This window comes from Heteronotia binoei, chromosome 6, assembly GCF_032191835.1.
Source record: "Heteronotia binoei isolate CCM8104 ecotype False Entrance Well chromosome 6, APGP_CSIRO_Hbin_v1, whole genome shotgun sequence".
Taxonomy (NCBI): Eukaryota; Metazoa; Chordata; class Lepidosauria; order Squamata; family Gekkonidae; genus Heteronotia; species Heteronotia binoei.
In genome coordinates this window covers 37,615,773-37,642,406 of record NC_083228.1, presented here as the reverse complement: position 1 = coordinate 37,642,406, position 26,634 = coordinate 37,615,773, and the positions used below count along the sequence as shown (strand labels likewise).

Below are 26,634 nucleotides of genomic sequence, written 5' to 3'. Positions count from 1 at the left end.
GACAATCCATTACAGGTAATGACAAATTACGAAAAATTGTCTTCTTATTTGGGAATTGTGAAGAATTAGGCACTAATGGCCCTCTCAGAGCCAAACAAGACATGCTTAGTTTTAGAGTTGGGTCCTGGTTCCCCATATTCAACTTGGGGTGCAGGTGTTGGGAATAGCCTTTGTAAAATAAAGGAGAGGCTGTTAGGGCTGTTAGACCACTATGAACTACTTTCCTGTGTTAAAACAGTGTGTTCAGGAGCGGGGGGGGGGGGGACTGATTTCCTCCCCTATGGGACATTAGCCAATTCCGTAGGCTGTGCAAAACCGCCCTCTTCCGGCTAGCCTTCCAAGATGAAACCTGAAATGAACACCATGCCATCATTAACATCAACAATTGAGTTAGCAATAAGATAAGATTATTTTAGATTGATTTTAGATTTTTATATTATGTAAATTTAATGGTAATTTTAAATGGTACTGAATGTATAATTGTTTTATTGTTTAACATGGCTTTTGCCACACTCTGTAAGCCGCCCTAAGCCTGCCTCGGTGGGGAGGGCGGGGTATAAATAAAATTTTATTATTATTATTATTATTATTATTATTACTCTTTGCAGGAACCCAGACCCACCTTTAAAAATAGATACATTGACCCTCACCAAATCATGACCTAGATTCAACCACTGAGACAGCAGGGGGTATATGAAAGATGTGAAAGAGAAACATAAACTATTGTGTCCAAATAAACTGAAACTCTCCTGGCTATTCTCTGTGTAGTGCCACAGTTATATCTGGGTACATCAGACCTTGCTTCTAGGCTTGGGAACTGCCTTCTGATTGGAGGTGCTGCTAACATGTCCAGCAAGCAAAGATACCATTTTTAATCACTTTTTAGCTTTGAATCCAGTCTCATTGCTTTGCAGCTTTCTGGCAGATACTGAACAGCATTGTGGAGTTTCAGCCCACCTGCTTTATATCCTGCTTTTACATCTGTACAGCTGGTGAAATGAGCAACCATCATTAGTTCCAGTAAATGACACCGGGAATGGGATGGGGTGGAAAGCTAGAACTTCCATAAGACCGTGCAAAGACATGGACTTTGATTAACATCAAACAAAGAAGCCCCAAAGTGTTTAATTATGATCACTAACTGATCTACTGGTTTACTCACAATTTAATCAGTTGGCTACTGACAGCATGCAGCAATGGCAGGTTTGTGAATGTGTGTGTATATGAGGGGAAGGGGAACTAGGGCTGTTGTTGTGCCATGTGGGAATACACATGTATTGATGCTGATGATTGCATCATACCACACTGTACCGTTTGAATACATGAGAAGTAACCCAACATACAGGCTTGAGCTGTTAACTCATTTAAATTTTGTTCCTGTATTAAAAGACTACCATGCAGGGGAATGGAGTCTAGAACTGTATCTCTTGTGAGGAAGCCCTGTGGGCATGATTTAGCCCCCTATCTCAGTTCAAGTGTCCTTATTGTTCTCTTGCCAGGATCTCTCCACTCTGCTGCTTTGTTGCTGGCTAAGGCGGGCAGTGTGATCTCCTGCTTCACATTGCTTTGTTTACTTTGTCCAGATCCACCCATGTTATGGCTCCAGGTAGGCTCACTCTTTAGCCAGCTGGCTGCTTGCCTGTTCCTCTCCATCAGTGCATTTCATTTTGTCAGATACTCCCTCCTGTTAATCAGAGTCTCCTCAGTTTTGTCCAATATTCCCTCCTGTTGATCAGCATCTCCTGCCATACTCCAACAAACCAAGTTTCATTGTAGTTTATGTACATTGACTGGCTGAGAGAACTGTGCCAAAAATTCCCTTCTAATAAAGTGTGGCAAAGTGAGCAATGCACATTTTTGTACTCCAGCAAGCGAGTGCGCCAAAGAGGCTTGTGGGGAGTGAAACTGAAAAGGGCATCAGGAAGCACACAAAGGATGACCGGATTCTTCTCCGTCTTTGAGCTGGAGGTCCTGCTGGGGAAGGGAACCAAAGAACTTCTGCTCTGAATATTGCTGGCCTCTGTGAAAATCCAGAATAAAAACAAGGAATAGTCCTGATTCCATTCTGGAATGGATTCTAGCCCAAAATGAGACAAGGCTTCTATGAATATTATGATGTCTCAGTGTGTAAAGAGAGAGGTGAAAAAGTGTCATTGGCCAAGAATAATTTGATTCATAAAAAGAATGATCCATCATGCATCAGAGCTTTCTCTACCACCTACCACATATATCTGTTGATACCCTCTTGTGGGACAAGACTGAAATGGGTTCCAGTTTCATATTTGCAGTTACTGTGCTCCAAAGCAGAGTGTTCCAAGGTGTCCCATTGAATTTTGTTGCTAAGTACCTGAATAATAAAGTTCTTAGGTTGCTGTACAACAAACTAAGTTTTGGATCATCCTAATACAGACATCCCTGGAGTCAGGAATTAGTGCTCTGAAAGGTATACTGTGATGCCCAGTCCAAAGCCTGGTTTCTACAAAAGCAATCTGAAGTGAAGTGAATTGCATTGCATTGTTAAGTTTTGGGCCAACTCATATACCCATGGAAAGTATTATTTGGGGTGGTCTTAATGCTTAGTTTGGGAGGCAAAGATTTTTAAATATCATTAATATTTGCAGTGGGGTGGAGAATAAGAAAGCAAGGATGGCAAATATGGAACTGGGATCCAACTTCAGCCTCATTTTCCATAGGAGGATATACTGGGTAAGCACAGTTTTGGAAGATTTTGGGGGGTTTTTTATAATGGCAATCAAACACAAATAGACACAAGAATACAGTTCTCTCATTTCAGCACAGTCCAGCAGAAGTAGGAGATTGTACAAATTGGTAGTTTGTAGTGTAAAACTGAGATGTCATAAAGTTTCCAAGCACTTTCCTGATTTTTGCACAAATGCCTCATAAACATGGCTCACAAAGACCCAGGATTATCTGAATAATTTGTACAGTGGCCTGTAGGACTGAAGCTGGACATATGACTTATTAAGACCAATGGGAGGGGCTAAAATGTAGGGATATCCAGGATGGAAGTTGCAGGTTTCATTTTTCATTTCAGGAGCTTCTTTACTTTTCTGCCCAAGTTTGAGCAATATTGGTTTGTGTTTTGCTTTCTGGCTCCCTGGTCTGCTGATCTTCTTGAGCACCTACAAATGATCACTTGGTAGGGTCTCAGAGTTGATCTAGCACCCAACAGCAAACTGGTTAATGACTTCCTTGCCCTCATCTTAAATCGGCTGAGGAAAAGCAGCCCCAGCTGTTTGGGAGGCAGTTCCTAGAACTCACCTGATGAGATCTTTATTGGGCCAGAATTCTGCTGAGAATTAGGTCTAGTTCAGTTCCACAGCTGATGCATGGGCTGCTAACTTGGAATTGTTCTTTATCTCAGCATGAGCCTGCTGCCTCTGCTGCTTCTGGTGGGCTTATGGGCTGGGTCCTGAGCTGGCACATTTGCTCAAGGAACAAGTGAGCTAGAGGGAAGTTCTGGTGGAGGAGCCTCCACTGCAGGCTGCTCACCCATAGCCAGGAGATTTTCATCGAAGGAGCACTGGGGCATGACATTGTAAAGGAAAGATTAAAAATGCAAATTAAAAATATATTCAGCCACTTTCCTAATCTATCTCTTCTGTGGAATGCAAGAAGAAGGCTGGACTGGTGGGCAAATAAACATGGTGCTTGTGCTCTGGTGTGATCTTTCTTTATCTTCACCCCACACCTGGGCCGGAGTCCAAGCCAGGCTCTGCCTCCTCTGCAATCACAGCAAAGTGCTCTGCAGGCTAGGGGAGAGGTGAGGCAGAGTGCACCTGGCAAGAGGCTCCTGTGGTTCTGGACCTACTCTGGAGGAGGAGGAGACCAGGTGCAGCACCTTCCAGCAAGTGGCTGTGGCTCCTTGGAGTCCTGATGGTGCAGTGGTACCTAGGAGAAAATGGCAGCCCCTACTTAGAAACTCCTGCTCCAACGAGTGGCGGCTAGGCTTGCTGGTCCCCCCACCCAGCCATCCCCAACCAAGCAAGAGACTGGGGCTCTGCAAACCTGTCTGCCTGGTTGATTACTCCTCTTTCCTCCTCCATCCTGACAACTCCTCTTCCCTCCTTACATCACTTCTGCCTTGCACTTGGAAGCCACAGTGGAATCCAACAAATGGGGAGGTGTCTCCAGCCACGGTGGGCAGTAACTAATGGAGGAGAAGGCAACATAGGCAAAATTGGGCGCAATGCCATGGCTAAATTAAAAAATATTTTATTTTTTAAAAACAGCTCCATGTGGGGCGTGGCTGTAAAGTTAAGGGGCATGGCAATGAGATGCTCCACTGTGGCTACAGGCTCAGCTCAGGGGCAGCCTCTGGAAGTGGTGTGGCAGAATCGCCTACTACAGGGGTCTCCCTGAGCTTCCTACTCTCCCCCCAGTCCATGATTCAAGTTACCCAGGTTCTTCCCCCAGAGCCTGCTCAGTGAGGGTCATGCCAGTGACCTCAATTTCTTATAGTCCACTGGTGAATAGAGCCTATTCCAACTGTTATTTTAGTCATGAGGGAAAATATTTTGCACTGAAAGAAAGAAAGAACTTACATGATGACTGTTGAACTAGTTTTGCAAGTCCTGTGAATTCTTTGTGATTTTTTTAAAAACAAATGTTTTATCACTTAATGGCCCTCCCTCATACAACTTATAAAACAGGTGTGACTGAGACAAATACACCTGCAATATTTAGACAATTCAGATGTGATAAAACTAATAAATATGGTATTAAAATTTACAACGTACTAGGCAATTTCCCTGCACAAGCTACATTGAAATGAATACTTCAAAACTACCTTTATGCTATTTGATTCAGATTCATATATTATCAACCAGGAAGTAATGCTTAACTTTTAAAATCAACATTAAGTGTTGTTTCTTTTATTGGGGGAACATTTGTCCTATGCTTTCCTTTGACTGGTGGGGAAGTGTACGTGTATTTCAATATTTCTACATGCATTACATTCTGCTAGGGCTGCCAACTGCAGGTCAATGCATTCCTGGAGATTTATGGGCAGGGCCTATTGAAGGCAAAATTTGGGAAAGGAGTGCAGTGGGGATGTGATATTATAAAGTCCACCCTCCATAGCAGTTTTCCTCCAGGGGAGCTGGTCTCTGTAGTCTGGGGATCAGTTGTAGTTCTGGGAGATCTTCATGCCCCGCTAGAGATTGCCAGCTCTATGTTTGGTCTCTGACTTTTAGTGTACAGTCTGCTTAGTAATGTAGAGTGTGGTGCTTCTGTCTCTTCCACAGTATCATTCTCACTGCCAGTTACCCTTGGACACACACCTCCCTTTATCTGCAGCCGCTGTTGTGACATTTTCCTTTTAGGCGATTAGTAATTGATGTTGCTAAACTGACAGAGTGAATCACCCCCTCTCCCTGTTGTAACTTGTACTCAGATGGGAGAGCTCTGTAGTAAACCGGCACTTAGCTTGATCTCTCTGGGCTGGGCCTCAGGAAGCAGTCACCTTCTGTTTTCAGAGTGACTGACTAAAAAAGCCTTTGCAAGCAAACCTACGGAATGCTTTGGAAAAGATACTGTATTTCAGTGTGTTTGCTGTTCATGGTGATTAGGTAAAAGGGCTTTGCTAATTACATTTTAATCAGCTTTAAACACAGTGAAGGGTGATACAAAGTCAAGAGCCTGCCAGTTCAGAACTGCCAGAACTGAATCCAAGGAAAGATCATGGGAATTCTCTATTCAGAGGTATGTAGCCATTTCGTAGACTATATAGATACATAGTACACACAAATAAACAAAGGAGAGGATGATTTGCACAAAAATCAAGGTCTCTTGAAAAAGATTTTCCAAATATCTTTTGAATACGTCTGTCAGATACTAAAATGTTAAAGGACTAGAGCTGTGAGTGAGGTTGTGTAACTAAGCATATTTACTAAGGAGTTACAGGGTGCAACAAGAATTACTCCTGAGTAAACATGTTCAACCCGAACATGTTTACTCAGGAGTAATTCTTGTTCATGTAGTTCTCAAGCATTTTTCACACTGAATGAACTGAGAAAAGGAAAATATTTCACCTCTTTCTTTAGCTTGTGTTAACTAGGATAATTGACTTACATTTTGCATTAATGAGAGGGATAAGGGGCCAGAAAGTAGGGATGCCAGCCTCCAGATGGGACCTGGAGATCCCTTGGAATTACAGGCCATCGCCAGACTACAGAGATCAGATCCACTGGAGAAAATGGATGCTTTGGAGGGTGTTGGCATCACACCCCACTCAGGTACCAGTCCTCCCCAGGATCCATCCTCAACATTTCTAGTTGTTTCTTAACCCGGATCTGGCTACTGTTCCTCCCCATTCCTCTCTGGTGGCCAGGGGTATCTGGCAACCCTACCAGAAAGAATGTCTTTTTTCCCCCGCTGGTTTTCCTCAACCTCCAATTCCCTATAAACCCAGTTATTGGAAATCTGAATTTCATCTGTAAAACACACTATTGCTGCCATAAGATTCATGTTTGCTTTGTCAAATGTTTGCCATTGTTAAAATAAAGTTTTAAAAGTAAATAATATATTTAAAATTATTAGATTCTGTGTGTGTATGCACACACACCTATTTATACAAATTATAAATTCCAGTCCAAGTGGTTGTTGGTATTTGTGTTTCAGGGTGTCGCTATGTCATACTTTTAAAAAATCATGTTGGTCTACATATAAAAGCTCATTAATTAAAGTGTATGTCTTAGATGGAAAAAATCAACTGCTTGTTACAAGTGAACAGGGAAGAAGTCATTCTGGTGCATCCACATACACAACTAAAGGAATGAAATATTCTGGTTAGACTGCATTCCCTGTTAGTTAGCCATTTGTATCCCTGATGTTTAATCTAGTTTCTGTGTTCTTGGCTGTATATTATCCAGAGCATTGAAATGTAAAAGGGTGTGTATTGAGCATATACAATATAGTCTTAAATGTCACGTTCTCTTTATAGCCATTCAAGAGAGTGGTAGTTCGCCTGTACTGCATTGCAGACTACTTATGATTACTATGAGGTATTTTTTAAAAGGTACCACAAAGGTATTTAGTCAGAAGGAGGAGGGGGATTGGATTTATACCTTGTTCTTCACTCAGTCTTAGAGCAGCCTACAATCTCCTTTCCCTCCCCGCCCGCCACAACAGACACCCTATGAAGTACGTGGAGCTGAGAGAGCTCTTTCCAGAACTGTTTATGAGAGAACAGCTCTGAAAGAACTTGTAACTGACTCAGTCACACCAGCAGGTGCATGTGAAGGAGTGGGGAATCAAACCCAATTCTTACAGATTAGTGTCCAAGCTCCTTACCACTACACCAAACTGGCACTCCGCCTTTCCATTGGGGCTGTTCAAGGCAGCATACAAAGTGAAACCTTGCAAGAATAGAAACATCATTTATATATCCAAAGGCAGACCATTGTCCTTTACTTACATCAACCAATGCTCATAATTTACATTAAACACATGAAGCTAATCCAATATTTTGAGTCAGCCCATTGGCCTGTTAAGGTCATTATGGCTGGCAGGTGCTCTCCAGAGTCTCAGGTGGAGGTCTTTCACGTCACCCTCTGTGTGCATGTGAAGTGCCATCAGGTCGCTTCTGATTTATGGTGACCCTGTGAATTAATATCCTCCAAAACATCTTATCTTTAACAGCCTTGCTTGGGTCTTGCAGACTGAGGGCCATGGCTTCCTTTACTGAGTCAATCCATCTCATGTTTGGTCTTCCTCTGTTCCTGTTGTTTTTCTTAGTGTTATTGTCTTTTCCAGTGACTTTTGCCTTCTCAAAATGTGATCAAAGTACAGTTGCCTCAATTTAGTCATTTTAGCTTCTCGGTCTTAATTTTAACTTTTAACTGAGCCTGCTTCGGCGGGGAGGGCGGGGTATAAATAAAAAATTATCATCATCATCATCATCATCATCATCATCATCATCATCTTTTAGTTCAGGTTTAAAGTGATTTAGAACCTACTTATTTGTCCTTTTGGCATCTACTGTATCCATAAAAAAACCCCTCCAACAATACATTGCAAATGAATCAAATATCTTTCTATCAGTTTTCTTCATTGTCCAGCTTTCACACCCATACATAGTAATGGGGAGTACTATGGCATGAATGAACTTGATTTTAGTTACCAGTGGTACATCCTTACACTTAAGAATCTTTTCTAGCTCCTTCATGGCTATCCTTAATCTCTTTCTGATTTCTTGGTTTAAGTCTCTCTTTGGGTTGATGATGTAGCCAAGGAACAACAACAAAAAAATCTTGAACAATTTCTTCATTATCACCTGTGAAGTTCTGTAATTCCCCAGGAGTCATTACTTCAGTCTTCTTGATGTTCAGCTGTAATTCTGTTTTGGCACTTTCCACTTTAACCAACTACCTACTTTTAAATTGGAGGTACTGGGACTGAATTTGGTACCTCTTGCAGGCAAAGCAGATGCTCTACCACTGAGCCATGGCCCTATCCATGATTAGACTATATGTAGTCTTATCCCACCCCCACAGGAGAATATGGAATATTTGTGTTGCTTAATCCAAAACTAGGCTGAACAAGAGTCATGGAATCCAGACATCTGAGTATTATTTCTTTTTTTGCATGTTCATAATTTTGCCAACTTTTTTCCTGCTAGCAAGGCAGTGAAAAAAATAACTCTAATTCATCGCCTTGGCAATTCTCTCTGACATCCCCGACCACTTTTTTTTCATGCCTTGAGGAATGCCAGTTATTTTCTGTTGACTTTAATGTACATTAATCATAACATGACTATAGGATACCATTGTAGAGCAACACTTGAAAAATGAGTGGTGTTATCAAAGGCATGTAATTCTCCAATGTTCAAAAATCATGGTTAAAAAAAATGCTTAATGCAATAGGTTTTTGTAAAGATCAAGAATGTCATATTCTCAGGTTGCTGTACCCCAAACTAAGTTTTGGAGCGTGGTAAGCTGCAGTACTGCATTCCAAGCTCTGCTCATGACCTGACTGGCAGAAACTGGGTTCAGGTAGCCAGCTCAGGGTTGACTCAGCCTTTCCATCCTTCTGAGGTTGGTAAAATGAGTACCCAGGTTGCTGGGAGGAAAGTGTAGATGACTGGGGAAGGGAATGGCAAACCACCCAGTAAAAAGTCTGCTGTGAAAACATCATGATGCAATATCACCCCGGAGACGGAAACAACTGGTGCTTGCACAGGGGACTACCTTTACCTTTTAAAGAGCTGAAATGCAGAATAGGTTCCTAAGAGTGACATCTAAGTTGCTGTCTTCCTGGAGTTGCATATAGCATAGGTGCTACTATGAATAAGTATATATCTGAGTTTAAAGCAAATTTGTAATATCTTTCCATTACATAAATACAATGCTGAATATCCAATCATTTGTGGAATTCACAGAGTGGGACTTTTGTGTTTCCCTCTCCTGGAGCAGACCACAAAGCATGCCCAGTTTTGTTTGGGGGTGGGGCAGGGCCGTAGCCAGGATTTAATGTTTGGTGGGGCCTGCAGCAGCAATTTTTGTTTGAGGGGGGCTACCCAGTTTGGCCCTAAACATTTTATCTGCTTCTCAAGTAAAGAGACAGCCCCCCCCTCTAACTCAGTAAACCTTCCAGGGGGATCTGGCTGCAAGTAGACTTCTCCCCTCCTTTCCAATCTGAAGCCCCTACAGAAGCAATACTGCACTTGTTCAGAGCAGCAGCGAGTGGTGGTGAGCAAAGGGAGCAGATTGAAGACCCTCCAATGAAGTGGCCATAGAGATGGAAGGGGGGGTTGAATGGAGTGTCCTGCCCCCCCCCCCATGCACCCCACTGTAGCTACGGGCATAGGGTGGGGGTGTCAATGGATCCCCTGGAACACTACAATTGAAAAGTGAGTGTCTGCAGTGGGAGAAAGGAACTGACAGAAGCCCCTGTCCCTCTTCCACAAATAGAAATGTTGTTCTACCTGTGTGGTTGGAAATACACCAACATTATGAATCTTGGAAGAAAGTAATCTGAGAAATGACTTAAATAAACCATATCATGGTAATAGGCATGTTCTCTGGCCATCCTAGTCCCAGACTCTGAGTTATGGTATATTATACTTGTTTATCCCTCAAAAACCTTTCCGTTAGGAATTTTATTGGGCTGTGCATGTGTGTAAGCAAAAGCATCCAGGAAGTAAAGACCTGCATATCTGAAGCTGGCAGACAGTACATTTTGCATATATGGGATTTTCTTGGTTTTTTTAAAAAAAGAAATCTGGACTAAATTTCTCCCAAAATGGCATGAAATAACTGATTAAAAATTCTGCTGTATTTTCACTAGTGTGTGATCATGCTTAAAAAATAGAAAATAGAGATATCAGTTCTTAAGTTTTTGTACTTGGTGCAGCAGGTTCACAATAGCAAAAGTTTTTGCTCACAGATAGTCAATAAAATTGCATTCCTTTGTTCTCCCCCATCAATCTTATTAGCTTGTAGATCAGGGGTCCTCAACCTTTTTAAATAGGGGGCCAGTTCACTGTCCCTCAGACTGTTGGAGGGCCGGACTGCCGTTACTGTACAAGGCCGCGGGCCGTCAGTTCTCCGTCTTCTGCATCTCTCTCCCTTCCCCACACCACACACCCCGGCCTGGGAACTCACCTCACCTTGGTATCACCTCACACTCTGTCTCCGCCACCTCAGCCCAGTGCCGGAAGTGTGCGTTGCTAACGCAAGTTTAGGTCGAACGTCACTTCCGGTCTGATTTTGCCATAACCCGGCGGGCCGCATAAACGTCCTCAGCGGGCCGCATCTGGCCCGCGGGCCGTAGGTTGAGGACCCCTGTTGTAGATAGTAAGTCTTTACGTATAACAGTTCCAAGGGGTGGGGTGTAGGGCCTGTAAGACTAAACTGTTTGAACTCGCTTTCAACAGTTAAGGGGAGGTGGTTATTATTCCACAGCACCAACAACCTCACTGAACCCATATAACTAAAACCAGAAACATCAGAATAATCAGAGCACAACATGCATCTTGGACTTTTAATGACTGTAAAATGTATGGAAATGATTTTATTGCATATTCTGTTTTTTTAATATTTTCTGTTGTTTTAAACTATAGTTAACTGCCCTGAGCTCGCCAGGGAAGGGTGAGATATAAATTTGATAAAATAAATAAAATAAAATACAAAATGTTTATTTTTCAAAACTATCTCTGATAATGCCATAAGGAAAGATATGTATGGGGATATCATGTCTCTTGTTTAAAGTACTTTAAAGTTTAAAGTACGCCCTAACAGATGATCTCCAGAGGCATCTGGATAGAGGTGGTTCGGCAGTGCTGATGTTATTGGACTTGTTGGCTGCGTTCAACATGATTGACCATCAGTTACTGACCCGCTGCCTCGCCGCTGGGATTCAGGGGTTGGCCTTACAATGACTCTCCTCCTTTCTCCAGGGACAGGGACAGAAGGTGGCGATAGGAGAGGAACTATCCCGATGGCACCCACCCACATGCGATGTGCCACAGGGGGCAATTCTCTCTCTGATGTTATTTAACATCTATATGTGCCCCCTTGCCCAGATTGCCCAGAGGTTTGGGCTGGGTTGCCATCAATATGCAGATGACACCCAGCTCTATCTGTTGATGGGTGGCCAGTCTGACTCCACCCTGGAAGATCTGTCCATGGCCTTGTGAGCCATGGCAGGGTGGCTCAGGCTGAGTCAACTGAAATTGAATCTGATGAAGATGGAGGTCCTGTATCTAAGCTGTCACAGTCTGGGACCGGAGGTCTCTCTACCGACCTTTGATGGAGTGCAACTTATGTTGACACCTAAGGTTAAAAGCTTCGGGGTGCTCCTGGATCCAGGCCTGTAGCCACAGGGGGGCCTGTGGGGGCACTGCCCCCTGACATCCAGGCTGGGCCCCCAGACTTCCAGGGAATCCTCTGGGGTGCAGCCATTTTTTTTCATAAGCAGCAGCTGGAGCCAGGAGAGTTGAGAAGGGCACAGTGCACTGAAACAGCAAAAGCAGTAGGTGAAAAGGAGGGAGGCAGAGGAGCGGGAGGCAGAGGAATCCATCTGCGATGGTCTGGGGGAGAGGGAGATGGAAGGAACGTCCCTGCTTGCATGTAAGGTGCAGTCCAAAGCTTTAGGGTTAGCTGCCTCGACTTGGCCACTTTCAGAGCCTCCAGCTTTTGCCCCAGAAAGCTTCGGAGAAGCAGCAAACCCCGCATTGGATGAGAAGGGGTGCCTCCCTTTTTAAAAGGCCCCCTGACTTTCAAAATCCTGGCTATGGCCCTGCCTGGATCCCCCCCTAACTATGGAGGCCCTGGCAGCAGCCACTACTAAATCATCTTTCTATCATCTATGGCTGATAAGACAGTTGGTCCCCTTTCTCGAACGCGACTACTTGGCAACAGTGATCCATGCCTCGAGATTGGATTACTGTAATGTCCTCTACATGGGGCTGCCCTTGTCCAAACCCGGAAGCTTCAATTAGTGCAGAATGCTGCAGCCAGGCTGTTAATGGGGCTTTCTTCACGGGAATACATTCAACCTGTGCTGAAAACGCTGCACTGGTTACCTATTGCTTACTGGATTCACTTCAAGGTGCTGGTTATCACCTTTAAAGCCCTATATGGTCAGGGACCTGCATACCTTAGGGACTGCCTTTCCCCACATGTACCCCAGAGGGCACTTCAGTCAGGGTCTCAGAACCTGCTGATGATTCCCAGCATCAAAGAGGCCAGGCTCAAGATGGCTCCTTACTGGTGGAATGAGCTTCCGGAAGAGGTTAGGGCCCTGCAAGAGCTCACACAGTTCCACAAAGTCTGCAAAGCGGTGCTCTTCCACCAAGCATTTCTGAACCGAAATCTAAGACAACAGATATTATACCATTGGCCCAAATAGACACCAGTTGACCCACTTCGAATACTCTATTGTGACTTCGGGACTTCTCTTTTAATAGGACAGCCAGTATTGACTGAAACATCAATATGTTCCGTTACTAGATCAAAATAACACCTGACATTGTTTTACGATATGTTTTATATATTTTATCTATGATGCATTCTTATTTTTATGCTTGGCTTATATTAATATTGGTTTTTATGACCTTGAATGTGAGCCACCCTGAGCCTGCCTCGACGGGGAGTGCAGGATATAAGGCAAATATATAAATAAATATAATGTCCCCATCTGTGGTTTATTAGTGCATGTAGCTGTATATGTTATATTTACCTTTGAAAATAAATTGGGAACCCTCACCCCGCCAAATATAAATAAACAGCTTGGAGTTTAGGGAGCTGGTGCGGGGCAGATTGACCATTTAACTTCCAGGGAAATTTCCTGGTTAGCCAATGCCCTAGAAGGCAACTGGTGGCCAGGAACAAGCAAAGTTAAGCTCCAGCATCTCTGCCAGCACTTCAAGGGCCCTTTGGTTTAGAGTTTTAATCAGCAGTGATAATTGATGTCAGCTCATCAATTGCCTCCCCCCATACAGCCACCAGTTAGCAGAGGAAGCAACACGTGAGCTAATGTCCATTGCTGCTGATGCTGAGCTGAGTGGCCGCTGTACCTCAGGCTTGTAGAATGCTATCATGGCCCCTTAGCTCATCTTGCTCCAGGGTTATTGGTTGCCCCCAATCCACCCCTAGCCTGGGTCCACTACCAAAGGTGTGGTGTGGTACAGGGAGACCAAAGCACATATCCAGGTAGAAACTACAACAGTTGCTTCTCTACACACACCCTTTACCCTTAGTAGTCATTTGGTGGTACATGCACATGTATTCTCATTCACAGCTCATGAATATGCATTGCATAAAGAATGGGTTAAAGTAGTTTATTTAAAATAATTTCAGCTTTTAGGGAATTTCTGTCATACACACAACATCCTCCAACTAACCGTTAGGCAGGTCTTTGTTGTCATATACCCAGACCTGTTGGTCTGGTAAGGAGCTATTAAGATTGTATTAATACTCTTACCCATCTCCAGTTTTTCTCCCTCCCATGCTGAGTCCATCACAGTGTAACAAACTTTAAAAACAGCTAAGTCAGACACCATACATTCCCTTTAAACTGCTAAGACCGGAGCCAGCTTCAATTCCAATTTCTTACCCCCAAAGGTCATTGCTAAATTAACAGAGCCTTCTGGGATTTCTGTTCATATCTCTCACCTTTTATTGCCTCCAGCACTTTTGCCTTTATGGAACAAACTATGAGCTACCTACAGAAGCATTTAAGGGAGTCCCGATGACATGTGGGTGTGTACATGTGGATGTGTAATTGAAAAGCAGCTGTGATTTTTAGTGAAGAATCTGCAGGGAAGGCAGGGAGGGCCATTAGTAAATACACATCTGGATTAGCTCAATGTTAGGGTTGCCAGCCACCTGGGGGGAGGGGATAAATACAATGTCCTGTCCTTTAATATAGGCAGACCTTGGATTCAGCAGGAGCTCACAGAAGCACAGCTCCTGAACCTTTCTGAGGGTTCCTCCTCCTTTTTACCTTGTTCATTGAATAGTAGGTGCAGTTGCATAACAATCCCTGGATGAGCTCCACTACCTTTTTTTCTACAAAACGACCCCTGAATATAGGCTTAATGTGTAGAAATAGCCTAACCCAGCCCCCCTCCTTTTTAGACTGCCCTGGATTGTTTTCAAAGGTATCCCACATTGAGTGCACAACAGTAATCTAACTTGGATATAATCATAGCATAGATTGGCATGTCCAGGCCTTGCTTTTCAAGGAAAGGCCATAGCTGATGTATCAGCTGAACTTTCATGTACTTTCATCAGCTGAACTTTCATGTACTTTCAGCATTCATGTGCTTTTATTAGATATAGTTCATGCTGCTTAGCAGCACCACTCTGAGGATTTCAATGGGAACTGCAGTCTGACTTCTAATGCTGCTCCCACTTTTCCCTTGTTCCATAAACAAACCAGGGTTTCTCAAACAGTGCAGTTTTGTTGACTATGTACATTGTGTAAATTGATAATCTCAAAAGACATTTTGTCTTTCAGTTTTATTTATGGTTTTCTTTTAGATGATTAATGATATAAAAGTAGGAAAAACTAGCACATATCCTTTTACTTTATCTATAGTATATAATTCCTTATTGATGTTATTGACAAATGGCTCATATAAAATTACAGTTGTTTCATATAAATTTACCATTGTAAAATTCCTCCTTCCCCCATCCTTCAAAAATGGAAAATGCGGGTTAAGCTATAGATATATGATATTTATTTTGGATGTTCATTAGGGTCAATCAAGGGTAGCTCAGTGGTAGAACATTAGTTTTGTGCATAGAAAGTCTCTTCTTCAGTCTCCAGTTACAAGGATTAATGAGTCACTGTCAATCAAAGCAGACCCTGATGGACCAATAGTCTGATTAAATACAAGGTATTTTCGCTAGAGATTTGATCACCTAGAAGAAATTGTGGGGGTTTTTTCGGTTTTTTTCCTGAAGGGAACTACGTGCCATTGGTCTTTTGCAGCTAAATGTATGCAGGGGTGCAATGGTACCACAATGACTGTTAACATTGATCCCAGTATGAGCTTCAATGAGTCAGAGCTTAGTGCCTTAGATGTATGAAGGGGAGGTCATTCCTGGAATTCTGTGGGGAAATCACAGAAGAGTGGCAGCCAAGTGGCATGGCATGATGGGTTGAGAGGGGACAGGGAGTAAGTCTTATCTGGTTAATGAGCAAGTCAGTACAGAGCTGACAATCACTCCCCAAGTTTTCCTGAACACCAGCAAGAAACAAGGTATCTGGTACAGCCCCAGATCTGTGAATGTATCCTTCATTTCTCCCCTTTTCTTCCCCAGCCTATTTGTCAAGCAGCGTACAATAATGACTTGAATGAAGTTCAACTCCTTTTGGATGAAGATGGCCATTATTTGAACATTCAGGACAGTTACGGTGGAGACACGCCACTGATCTGTGCCTGCAAACAGGGACATAACAGAATAGTTAGCTACCTTCTGAAAAGAAACGCTGATGTGAACATCAAAAATAATGTAAGTATATTCTCTTTTCTTCCATTTGCGTAAAAATAATGTAAGTATATAGTCAAGAGTGTCTTCTTTTATTTTTAGAAGTTTAATTTATATCTAGAAGGCAAGGAGAGATAATGTTTTGTCATTTATGTATGTAGCTCAGTGTCTTTCTTCACATAAACAGCCACCATGTTAATCATTTTATGTTGTGATTTTATAGCTTGTCTGTACTTAGATTGACTCAATTGCTCTGGAGGCAGCAGATCCATATATTGAAAGGAATATTCAGTTGGATGGGATTTTTTTTTAGCTGAAATGGATGAAATTAAGATACACTATCTTTGTTTGCATTTTTCCATAGGTAACTTCTTTACTAACATTCATATTAGTTTTTGCACCTTTTCCTGATTTTGATTTTTATACATGAAAAACTCAAGGCCTGTTCTTACTTTATATGCTCACCGGGAGGATACATATATAAAAAGTGCATTTGGAAGTATGTCAGACAATTGCACTAATTTGCGGTCCCCAGTAGGGAGACCAGGCAGCAGACCTGTCCCCAGCTCTGCCACTGCGGCACCACTAGCTGGGCAACGGGAGGAAAATGAGGAGGTGGCAATCAGCCATGACATCACTTCTGGCTTGGCCCTCTAGCATTCATCCAAAACTCTGTGGTTAAACCATAGTGATCTGGGTGACTGCTAGAGAAGGCTTCTCCCCACTGGATCATGTGATTAATTGTTTAGATCTTTCCCCTTGAAGGTGGGCAATATGATATAATTTTTACCTTTGTAGATATTCTCCCAGGTTAACCAATTATTTCCCACAGGGTCAACAAAACTTCTATTATTGAAAAAGATGCCTGAGGTTATTCCTCACTCCCATTTATGATTAAGAGGTACACAGAGTTTCCCCACATTTGTCTCCATTTTTACAGCCCCTGGAAATATTCCTGAAGTCCTGATGTCATAGAATCAAAGATGTCAAAGAAATAGCCTTATGGTCAGTGGGCCAGATTGGAGAGGGACAAGGGAGGGGTGAAACCAACCACTTTCCTTAGTGGAGAAGGAATGATTTCTCTTCCCTTGCCTTCTTTACTCCAGCCACCCCCAACCTGTGTGGTCATTGCTTTCTTCAGGTTCTGTGGGAATAATTTTTCCAGGGATCAGATGAGGCTGCAAGAGAACTCTGCATGCCTTGAAGAGAAATTTGCATACAAATAGGAATGGGCACAAATTGACTCACAAAGTAAAGTTTCTCACAAATTTGAGGCAGTTCATGGTTTGTGAAGCAATGTTTGCAAACTGAAGAGCTGCCATGAACTTCCATGAATTTTGCTGCAGTTCATTTTGGTTAATGAAGAGCAGAAAGACCCCTGCTTTCTGATCATCACAAAAAACAACAACAGTTGAGTGGTGGGGAGCAGAAAGCAGGGGTTTCTGCTCCCCAATGCTCAGCTTTGGTTTTGACTTGGACTATTTAAACAACTTAACCCTGCTATACTGTGCCTTACAATACTATTTGTGTTTTTATTGACCTTTCTGATATTTTGTATTTATGTCTGAAATTATATTTATTGTGAGTTATTTTTGTCTCCCATGGTCCTTTCTGTCTTGCTTGCACAACTTTTAGACCCTGGTTCCCCACTGTTGCTTATCTCACAAGCCAATGTTCAGCATTTTCCTTTTACATGACAAGTGAATTTTTCCCTACTTTGATCATAGTCAGCTGTACAGGAAAGACATATCTTCTTATCCCTCTTTGTCTTTATTCTGTCTGGCTGAATGCTTCCATGCACTTGATCTGTGCACACAGCCTCCTGGGGCCACCACACCATTAGATACCTTCCAGGAATTTTAAAAGCCATACCTGCACCAGTAGATTAACCACAAACTCAGGTGTTCTTTAGAGGACGACAGTACAGTTAATGGAATGAGGAAATAGTCCTTGTGGGATGCAGGATTTTCAGTCAGATGTGTCTTCACCATGAAGAAGCATATCTGGGAAACTCTATGGTATTGCGGTATTTAAAGCAGAACAAATTGTTTGAGGAAGACAGGGAAGGAGCTCTGATCCATAAAGAATACTTTAGGAAATCAGCTTTCCAGCAATGAAGGGTGTTTTTACCCAGTTCTTAAAACCTAGAGATATACAGGGTTTTTTTTTTTTTTTTTGAGCAGGATCGCACAGAAACGCAGTTCCAGCTGTCTTGGCATCAGGGGGTGTGGCCTAATATGCAAATAAGTTTCTACTGTGCCTTTTCTGTTAAAAAGCCCTACATGAAACAATGGTGATGTCAGGGGATGTGACCTAATAATGCAAATGAGTTCCTGCTGGGCTTTTTCTATAAAAAAAAAAAGCCCTGGAGATGTAACTTCAGTCTCTGCTATCAGGAAAGTTGTTGGAGGAGTCTGTCATTCCCAAAAATAACCTTAAAGAATGTGTGCCCGAACACTCTAGAAGAAAAATGCCAGACACCCAATATGGGTTAAAAAGGGGGATTATTAAAAAAGAGAAAGCAATTCTTCAACAGCAATCATTGTCCATTTATTCCCTCTCCTTTAGTCTGGGGTCTTTAAGAGCACCCAAAGTGTTTGCCAATGTTTGGACAACCCTATTCTGGTTCCAAGCACAGAGTGGTAATTTAGCTGTTCCCCAGCTAGGTCTAAGCACCAAAATGTGTTAAGAGATTATGCTGATCAACCCCAGTCTCTGAGACTGCTCCATATGTGGGTCCAGGCACTGCTGTCCAGCACCAAGAGACTTCACTCCCCAGGCCCTGGTCAGATATCAGTGTCTAGTTTCTTTACTTCTCATCAAACCTGTATGAATCCTACAAACCCTTAATTAAGGGCCTAACAGACTCACTAAATCAGGCCTATCAAAGAATTTTTCTCTGCGTGACTAGCAGTGTGAATTGGATGGGGGACTCTTCACGTAGCCAATTCAATTAAAGTGCCTCAAATTCCTGTTCATCCCCAATGTGACCATCTACTTACACAGGGAGTGGAAGGAATAAGGGTAAGCAACTTTTTTGAGCAAAAAGTAGTCCAGAAAGGTGGAAAAGCTTTGAATAACCTTCCATTCATGTTAATTTTGTTGGCCAGAATGCAAAATGCCTCCTACTCTGAATGGTATGTGACATCTCTCCCCTGTAAAAGAGGTGTGAGAAAATAATTTTCCTCCCCAAAGCACCTCCCCAGTCACATTGATATATCTTTGATGATTTACCTCTTGGGGACGATTTACCTATATGGCTTTACCTATAGATCTTTTATAAGAACTCCAAAATAGATAGCATTTGTTTTTCTGTAGAACACTCAAGAATGGAACATCCTCTGCTGAAGCTCATTCTGACTTAAGTTTGACCACCTGAATGTGGTAGGTCCAATGCCCAGACAGAGGGTTAAAGAATCCCTTGATAAACAAACCTTTTTACTTGTTTACTATTGTGAGAAATGGCCTATTACCTGTTTAGGGAAGCTTTAATTGTAATGACTGTTTTGTATTTTTCTCCAGAAAGAACGAACGTGTTTGCATTATGCTGTCAGAAAACGGTTCAACTACCTCGACTATCTTCTCATTGTCATCCTAATGCCTGTATTACTTCTTGGGTATCTTCTTATGGTAAGTTCAGAGAAAACTCAAGCATAAAAATCAGCTATGGACTTTGTTTTTCATACAGCCAGACTTTGAACTTCAGCATTTTCTCCAGAACTTTCTGTACTGCCTGTTGGATTATGGACATAGTTGACTCTGGCCTACAAAAATCTTATGCTAAGCAGCTGTGATAGAATCTTTCCTGTGGAATGGTGATCATATAGTGTTGATATGAGGATAATTGAACAAGAGAATGTTTTCATTATCTGATCTCTCTGTAGAATTATTGTCAATATTTACTGGGTAAAATCCCATGGTCAGAAATACTTAGGAGGAAGGAGGTTCAGGAGGGGTGGGAGTTTCTTAAAAGCAAAATACTGGAAGCCCAATCATAGACGATTCCTATGAGAAGAAAAAATGGGAAAAGTGAGTACCTTGCTGGATTGGGGGAATGCTATAGACTTCGTTTGTCTTGATTTCAGTAAGGCTTTTGATAAGGTTCCACATACTATCTTTGACGACAAGTTGCTAAAATGTGGTTTGGATCCTGTTACCGTTAGGTGGATCTGTAACTGGTTGACAGATCGCACCCAAAGAGTGCTTGTGAATGGTTCCTCATCCTCTTGGAGAGGAGTGACAAGCAGAGTGCCTCAGGGATCTGTCCTGGGACCGGTTTTGTTCAACATCTTTATCAATGATTTGGATGAAGGAATAGAGGGAATGCTTATTAAATTTGCAGATGATACTAAATTGGGAGGGGTTGCAAACACAGAAGAAGACAGAAACAGGATACAGGATGCTACCTTGACAGGCTGAAAAACTGGGCTAAAACCAATAAAATGAATTTTAACAGAGATAAATGTAAAGTTCTGCATTTAGGAAGGAAAATTCCAATGCATGGTTATAGAATGGGGGAGACTTGTCTTAGCAGTAGTATGTGCGAAAAGGATCTAGGGGTCTTAGTGGATCATACGCTGAACATGAGTCAACAGTGTGATGTGGTGGCTAAAAAAGGCAAATGCAATTTTGGGCTGTATCAACAGAAGTATAGTGTCCACATCACAGTATTGCTTTACTCTGCTCTGGTAAGACCTCGCCTGGAGTATTGAGTTCAGTTTTGGGTACCACATTTTAAGAAGGATATGGACAAGCTGGAATGGGTCCAGGGGAGGGCGACGAAGATGATAAGGGGACTGGAGACCAAGTCCTATGAGGAAAGGTTGAAGGAGCTGGGGATGTTTAGCCTGGAGAGGAGGCGACTGAGAGGTGATATGATCACCGTCTTCAAGTACTTAAAGGGCTGTCATATAGAGGATGGTGTGAAATTGTTTTCTGTTGCCCTGGAAGGTAAGACCAGAACCAATGGGTTGAAATTAAAGCAAAAGAATTTCAGCTCAACATTAGGAAGAACTTCCTGACCGTGAGAGTGATTCCTCAGTGGAACAGGCTTTCTTGGGAGGTGGTGGGCTCTGCTTCCTTGGAGGTTTTTAAACAGAGGCTAGATGGCCATCTGACAGCAATGAAGATCCTGTGAATTTAGGGGGAGGTGTTTGTGAGTTTCTTGCATTGTGCAGGGGGTTGGACTAGATGACCCTAGAGGTCCCTTCCGATTCTATGATTCTACTGTTTATTTAGATAATGTATAACTCCCCCTTCAGCACAGTAATTCTCAAGGCTGGACAAGCTAGCTTTTTGTGAATGGAAGATACATGTTTATTTACAACACTATTTCAGCTTTCCCCTCCTCAAATTATTAAACAGGTATCCAAGAGTAAACAGAATGAAAACCTTATCAAGATGTTACTGAGAGCTGGTGCAGATGTCAATGCTAAAGACAACGTAAGAAGACATAGTTCCATGTAGACAGCTTTAGGACTGGGCCTCTACCTTATCCAGATTTTACAACATCTAGGCAAACATGTATTTACTTACTCTGTTCTCTGCTTTCATGACTATAGACTTGAGCAGCCCTGAAACTAGGGGCCATTGGGGGAGGGGGGGGGTTAAATTGTGCAGGAAACTGGTGACTGTTCTTGCTGTCCCTCCTGTGTGATTTAGAATCCACAAAGCTGATTTGTGAGCCCTTTCAATGGCATGGAGGTAGTGGCTGCTCCTGCCTACCCCTCTGCATGATTTAAATAATGGGGGAGGAGCAGCCCTTGGATGGGGGGTGAGGACCGCCAAAATCTGTCAGGGGGGCAGGCCTCATGGGCCCCTGGTTAGCTATGGGCCAAGTCTTGAGCAATTCAGCAACAAAACTACAGTAAATACACCTGTAGTAGCCAAACGTTAAATTACCCAGATCTAACTATCTGTTAATTTGATTACATAAGGAAAAAACCTAACAACTGCCAAGGTAGTAGTATAATCAAGTCACTTCTGGCCAAACCGGTCTGTAGCTTTCAGTGGGCCTTTGAAGGAGGGTGGGATAAACATGGTTCTTTCTGTAGCTGTGAAATAGGTAGTAGAGCAAGATTCTCTGTATCACAGCTGCAAAATCTTATCATCTAATGGGATGCTCTTAAAGTGTTCAAAAAGTTCTGCCAATGGGATTGCCCCCATGGAAACCAACATTTTCTGTCTCTAAACATTTCCCCTCACCCACCTGAGATGAAATCTGAAACCCAAATTAATTCTTTCCAGTCAGGAAGAACAGCTCTTCACTATGCCTGTGAAATGAAGAACCAGTCCATAATTCCTCTGCTAGTTGAAGCAGGTGCTGATCTTTCCATAAAAGATAAGGTAAGGAAGTAAGCTCTTAAAATGGCTAAAATTTTGACTGCTTTTGATGTGGATCTTCTAGTGGTTTGGGCTTCCCTTGCTATTGCAGATTTTACTCCTGAGTCACCATACTTTTCCTAGTAAGTTTCTATATAGGAGAAAGTTCCCCCCCCCTTCACTGCCTCCCTAACCCCCTTTGCTGCTTGAAGAAAGGCTTCTTTTCACAATTACATCCACATCACAACATAACCCCAGCCTGTATATGTTTTCATTCAATTCTTGCCATGTGTAACATGTCTTCTTTTAATATGTGTTGTACAATGGGCAAATGATTGTTGTACAATGGGCAAAAGAGCCATGGTTCAGTGATAGAACATCTGCTAGGCATGCATAAAAGTCCCAGGTGCAATCCCTGGCATCGCTAGTTAAAAAGGATCAGGTAACAGGTAATGCAGAAGCTCTCTACTAGAGACCTTAGAGAGCTAGTACTCACCTGAGTAGACAATAGTAACCGTAATGGACCAATGGTATGATTCAGTATAAACCATCTTCATGAAAAACTGCAAAAATCAAGAGAGATCTTCAAATGTGTTATGGCTGGGTAGCTGAAGATAAAAGATTGGATTTATACCCTGACTTTCACTACCCAAGAACGAGCCCCATGGTGCAGAGTGTTAAAGCTGCAGTACTGCAGTCCTAAGCCCTGCTCATGACCGGAGTTCGATCCCCAGCGGTAGCCGGGTTTTCAGGTAGCTGCCTCGAGGTTGACTCAGCCTTCCATCCTTCCAAGGTTGGTAAAATGAGTACCCAGCTTGCTGGGAGAAAAGTGTAGATGACTGGGGAAGGCAATGGCAAACTACCCTGTAAAAAGTCTGCCATGAAAAAGTTGTGAAAGCAACGTCACCCCAGAGTTGGAAACGACTGGTGCTTGCACAGGGGACCTTTCCTTTCTTTCACTACCCAAAGGAGTCTCAGAGTGACTTACAATCTCCTTTCCCTTCTCCTCCCCACAACAGACACCCTATGAGATAGGTGGAGCTGAGAGAGCTATCCAAGAACTGCTCTCAAGGTCACTCCAGCAGTTGCATGTGGAGCAGTGGGGAATCAACAGGGCCAGATTAAACCCTGTGGAGGCCCCTAGGCAGTCAAAATCCTGGGGGGGGCTCTCACAAATTGTCTCTGAGTTGGAGTATCCGCCCAGTCGCGTGCGGCCCCTATTGCAGCCTGCAGGCACCTTCTCAAAAGCCCCTTTGACAAAGCTGTGGGGAGAGGCAGAAAGAAGCAAACTTGGTGATGATGCCAGCAGCAGCCGCAGCCGCACCAGGCTAGTTGGGCAAAGAGCGGCTCAGTTGCTGGCTGTGCGTGCAGGCTGGGAGGGCTGCAAGCAGGGGGGAAACTGAAAAGGGGAGGCTGGCCTGGGGCTCCTAAAGGCATGGGGACCCACAGGCCAGTTCCTACTTGGCCTAATTGTTAATTCAGCTCTGGGAATCAAACCTGGTTCTCCCAAATAAGAGTCTGCACAGTTAACTAATACACCAAACTGTATCTCTGTTTTCTGTTAACTGTTTCACACATCTTCTTTTTCTAGAAAGCTCTGATGTTAGTTCAATTTGATGACCTCAAAACAAAACCCTATTAGGTTATCTCTTATCTTTCTTGATCCCCTATCAACTCAAGCCCTTTGCAGAAGGACGAAGTTCCCATTGCAGTCATCTTTGCAGAATGAGATAGCTGTGTACAGAGATCCTACACAATGAAATTGTGTTTTTGATTATTTTTAATTAAAATTACAAGAATATAATCAAAAACACAATTCTACTCTTCTTGGGCTTATTCAGGCAGATAAACATTATAGCCAAAGGGATCAACTACTGGAAAAGAAAATGAAATGCCTAGGAATAACAAATGATATGAATACAGAAAGTTAAGACATTAGAAGACAAAAAAGTGTATAAGGAAGCTGGATATCACAAGTACATCTATTAAGGTAAATAGGGCTTGTTCAACACTCCATTTGGAAATTGCTGTCCCGGTGCAACTGCCAAAATATTTTTAAATATTGACATTCCTAAATCTAAGAAGAGCTTTTACTTTGTCAAGAATTAATGTTCTTCCCTCAGTGGGTTTGGAAGCCAGATATAATAGAGTATCATACTCTAATAGAACATGCAGATATTCAGATGATAAAATCAAAACTACTGAACATCTGATTATAACGTGTCCTATATTCAATGAGTTGAGGGCTAATTTAGTCATGCCTTTACTTAAAAATAAGGAACTGCTAAATGTGCAAGCCCAGGTGTCATGGCTACTATCAGATACAAATGATCATCTCACCCTCTTACTAGCAAAATTCATAGGTGCAGTAATCAAATATAAGAGAAACGATACTAAGGTCTTTAAAAATAATTTCTGGTTCTAACTTCTGTTTAAGGCGATAGCCATTTGAGCAGTACTAGACAGACAGACCAAGTAAATATAAGAGTTCTACAACCAATCAGCACACTGTCCCAGGAGAGCATTCTGGAACATGAACAGACTTCCCTCTCCCACTTGTTCCAGCTGAAACTAGCAAGTTAATTAGTAGGACTTTTGGGATGCCTATGGAAATGGTCATGAACTGGTAACTGTTAGTGTGGAGAGGGCTGCTTCTCATCAATTGCTGACATCTGTTGTTCACTGAGCTACAAACAAAACAAACAAACATTTTGCCAATGTAATTTTACCCAGAGGCAGCTCATTCCCCGACACCCTCCTCGTTCAGCCCAAAATGCCTCCCCAAACACTGCATTTCAGGAGGAATTTTGAGCTGCAGCAAGAGAGAGGAGGTGAGAGAATTATACTATATGGACATCAATCCTTCAGAAATGTGTGGCTGGCTCCAAGTCATGATACTTACTATTTTAATTATTATCTTTTACTTCTTTATTTTAGGATGATGAAACACCACTGGATATAGCAAGAAGACTGAAGTTCATTAACATAGAATCCATATTAAAGAAAGAATGATAGACTGTAATAGGATATTGGCACGGTTGTTAGAAAAAAATGCAACCTGCTTTGGAAATTCATTCTGATAAGTGCCATTTGGTCAACATTTGAAGGTCACAATGTTTACAGCAGCAATATAGCAATAGACTGCATTAAATTTACTGCTGTGTATCCATTTGTGATGTGATTTTACCAGGATGTGCTTTTTTTTACCATTGAGAGGTAATGCTTTTATTATTATTTTTTACTCCAATAAGGTATTTGTAACAGTTTGACCAGTACTATTTATTTGAGTACTATTTAAAACAATCCATCAATAAATTTTATTTTTTATTTATTTGCAGAATGCCATGGGGTAGTTGGCTTGTATATGTTACCTTCATTGCCCAAGAATAAAACTGGGATGTGACAAAGGTTATCTGAGGTTGCTAACCTGAGCTAAGTGTTCTCCAAGAGCAGTGGACATTTGTAGCATGCATGAGAAAGAGGCCTGTAGGCCTGTCTATGACTGCACTGCCTGCTTCTTCTGCACTGCTCTTTTCTCCATCTCAGTAGAAGCAAAACCACACTGATGGCACATGAGGTTGGAAATAAGGAACAGGGAGCTCAATCTCCTACTTAAAGGAAGAGAAACTAAACAGGTTTATGCCTTTAAAGAAAAATCTATGCCGTCTATGAATAGAACCAGCATTCTATTCACATGCTTTTTAATGTTTTAATTTCTTAACTATGTAAATTGTTATTATATTTAAATTTGAACTTTATGTTAGAATTTTTGTATTGTGAGCCGCCCTGAGCCTGCCTTGGTGGGGTAGGGCGGGATATAAATCAAATAAATAAATAAATAAATATTATCCCACCTACCTGTCCGATATGCCTCAACTTAAAGATTTCATTTCCTTTTTAAAAGAGCCAAATGTGGTTTCATACTGAGCCACATTCACCTTGTAAAGACATAGGATGCAGATCCCTGATCTGGATCATCCAGAAGCCACACATTTGTAATGGAGAGATTTCATCTTTCTCAGTATTTATTGGCAGAATGCAAGGGGAAAATATTTATTGTGCAATGTGTGAATTGTTTTTAATCTAGAAGTTTGAATAAATAGGTAGAGACTCAGCTATTTTAGATTTGTTTTTGATCATCAGAGAATAAAATCCAGATGCTACAGAAGTTTCAGTTCATGTTGCCACTGAACTATAATGTAATCCAATAACAAAATTAGACGGGAGCAATCCAACTATACACTGCTTCCAGCCCATAACGTTATTGAGTGCCAGTAAAGCTACAAATGCATCCCTATGGCAACTACAAAGCATTTTAAGAAGATGATCAGTGGTTTCATTTTTAAAACAA

General features: G+C 42.2%; 1 protein-coding gene across 1 annotated transcript; it reads left to right on the top strand.

Moving 5' to 3' along the window:
* The first annotated feature begins 5,111 nt into the window (after positions 1-5,111).
* ANKRD22 (ankyrin repeat domain 22) lies at positions 5,112-25,623 on the top strand. Its single transcript, XM_060241286.1, has 6 exons — positions 5,112-5,724; positions 15,795-15,986; positions 19,485-19,592; positions 21,327-21,404; positions 22,209-22,307; positions 25,221-25,623. Exons 1-6 carry the CDS (start codon positions 5,704-5,706, stop codon positions 25,293-25,295), a joined length of 573 nt encoding a protein of 190 aa, XP_060097269.1. The 5' UTR covers positions 5,112-5,703; the 3' UTR covers positions 25,296-25,623.
* Positions 25,624-26,634: the final 1,011 nt, after the last annotated feature.

Bases quoted from the DNA above. Each gene is read 5' to 3' on its own strand.
- ANKRD22 (XM_060241286.1), top strand. From the start codon at position 5,704: ATGGGAATTCTCTATTCAGAG. The intron at 15,987-19,484 runs GTAAGTATATTC...ATTTTTCTCCAG, and splicing joins ATGTGAACATCAAAAATAAT to AAAGAACGAACGTGTTTGCA. The intron at 21,405-22,208 runs GTAAGAAGACAT...AATTCTTTCCAG, and splicing joins ATGTCAATGCTAAAGACAAC to TCAGGAAGAACAGCTCTTCA.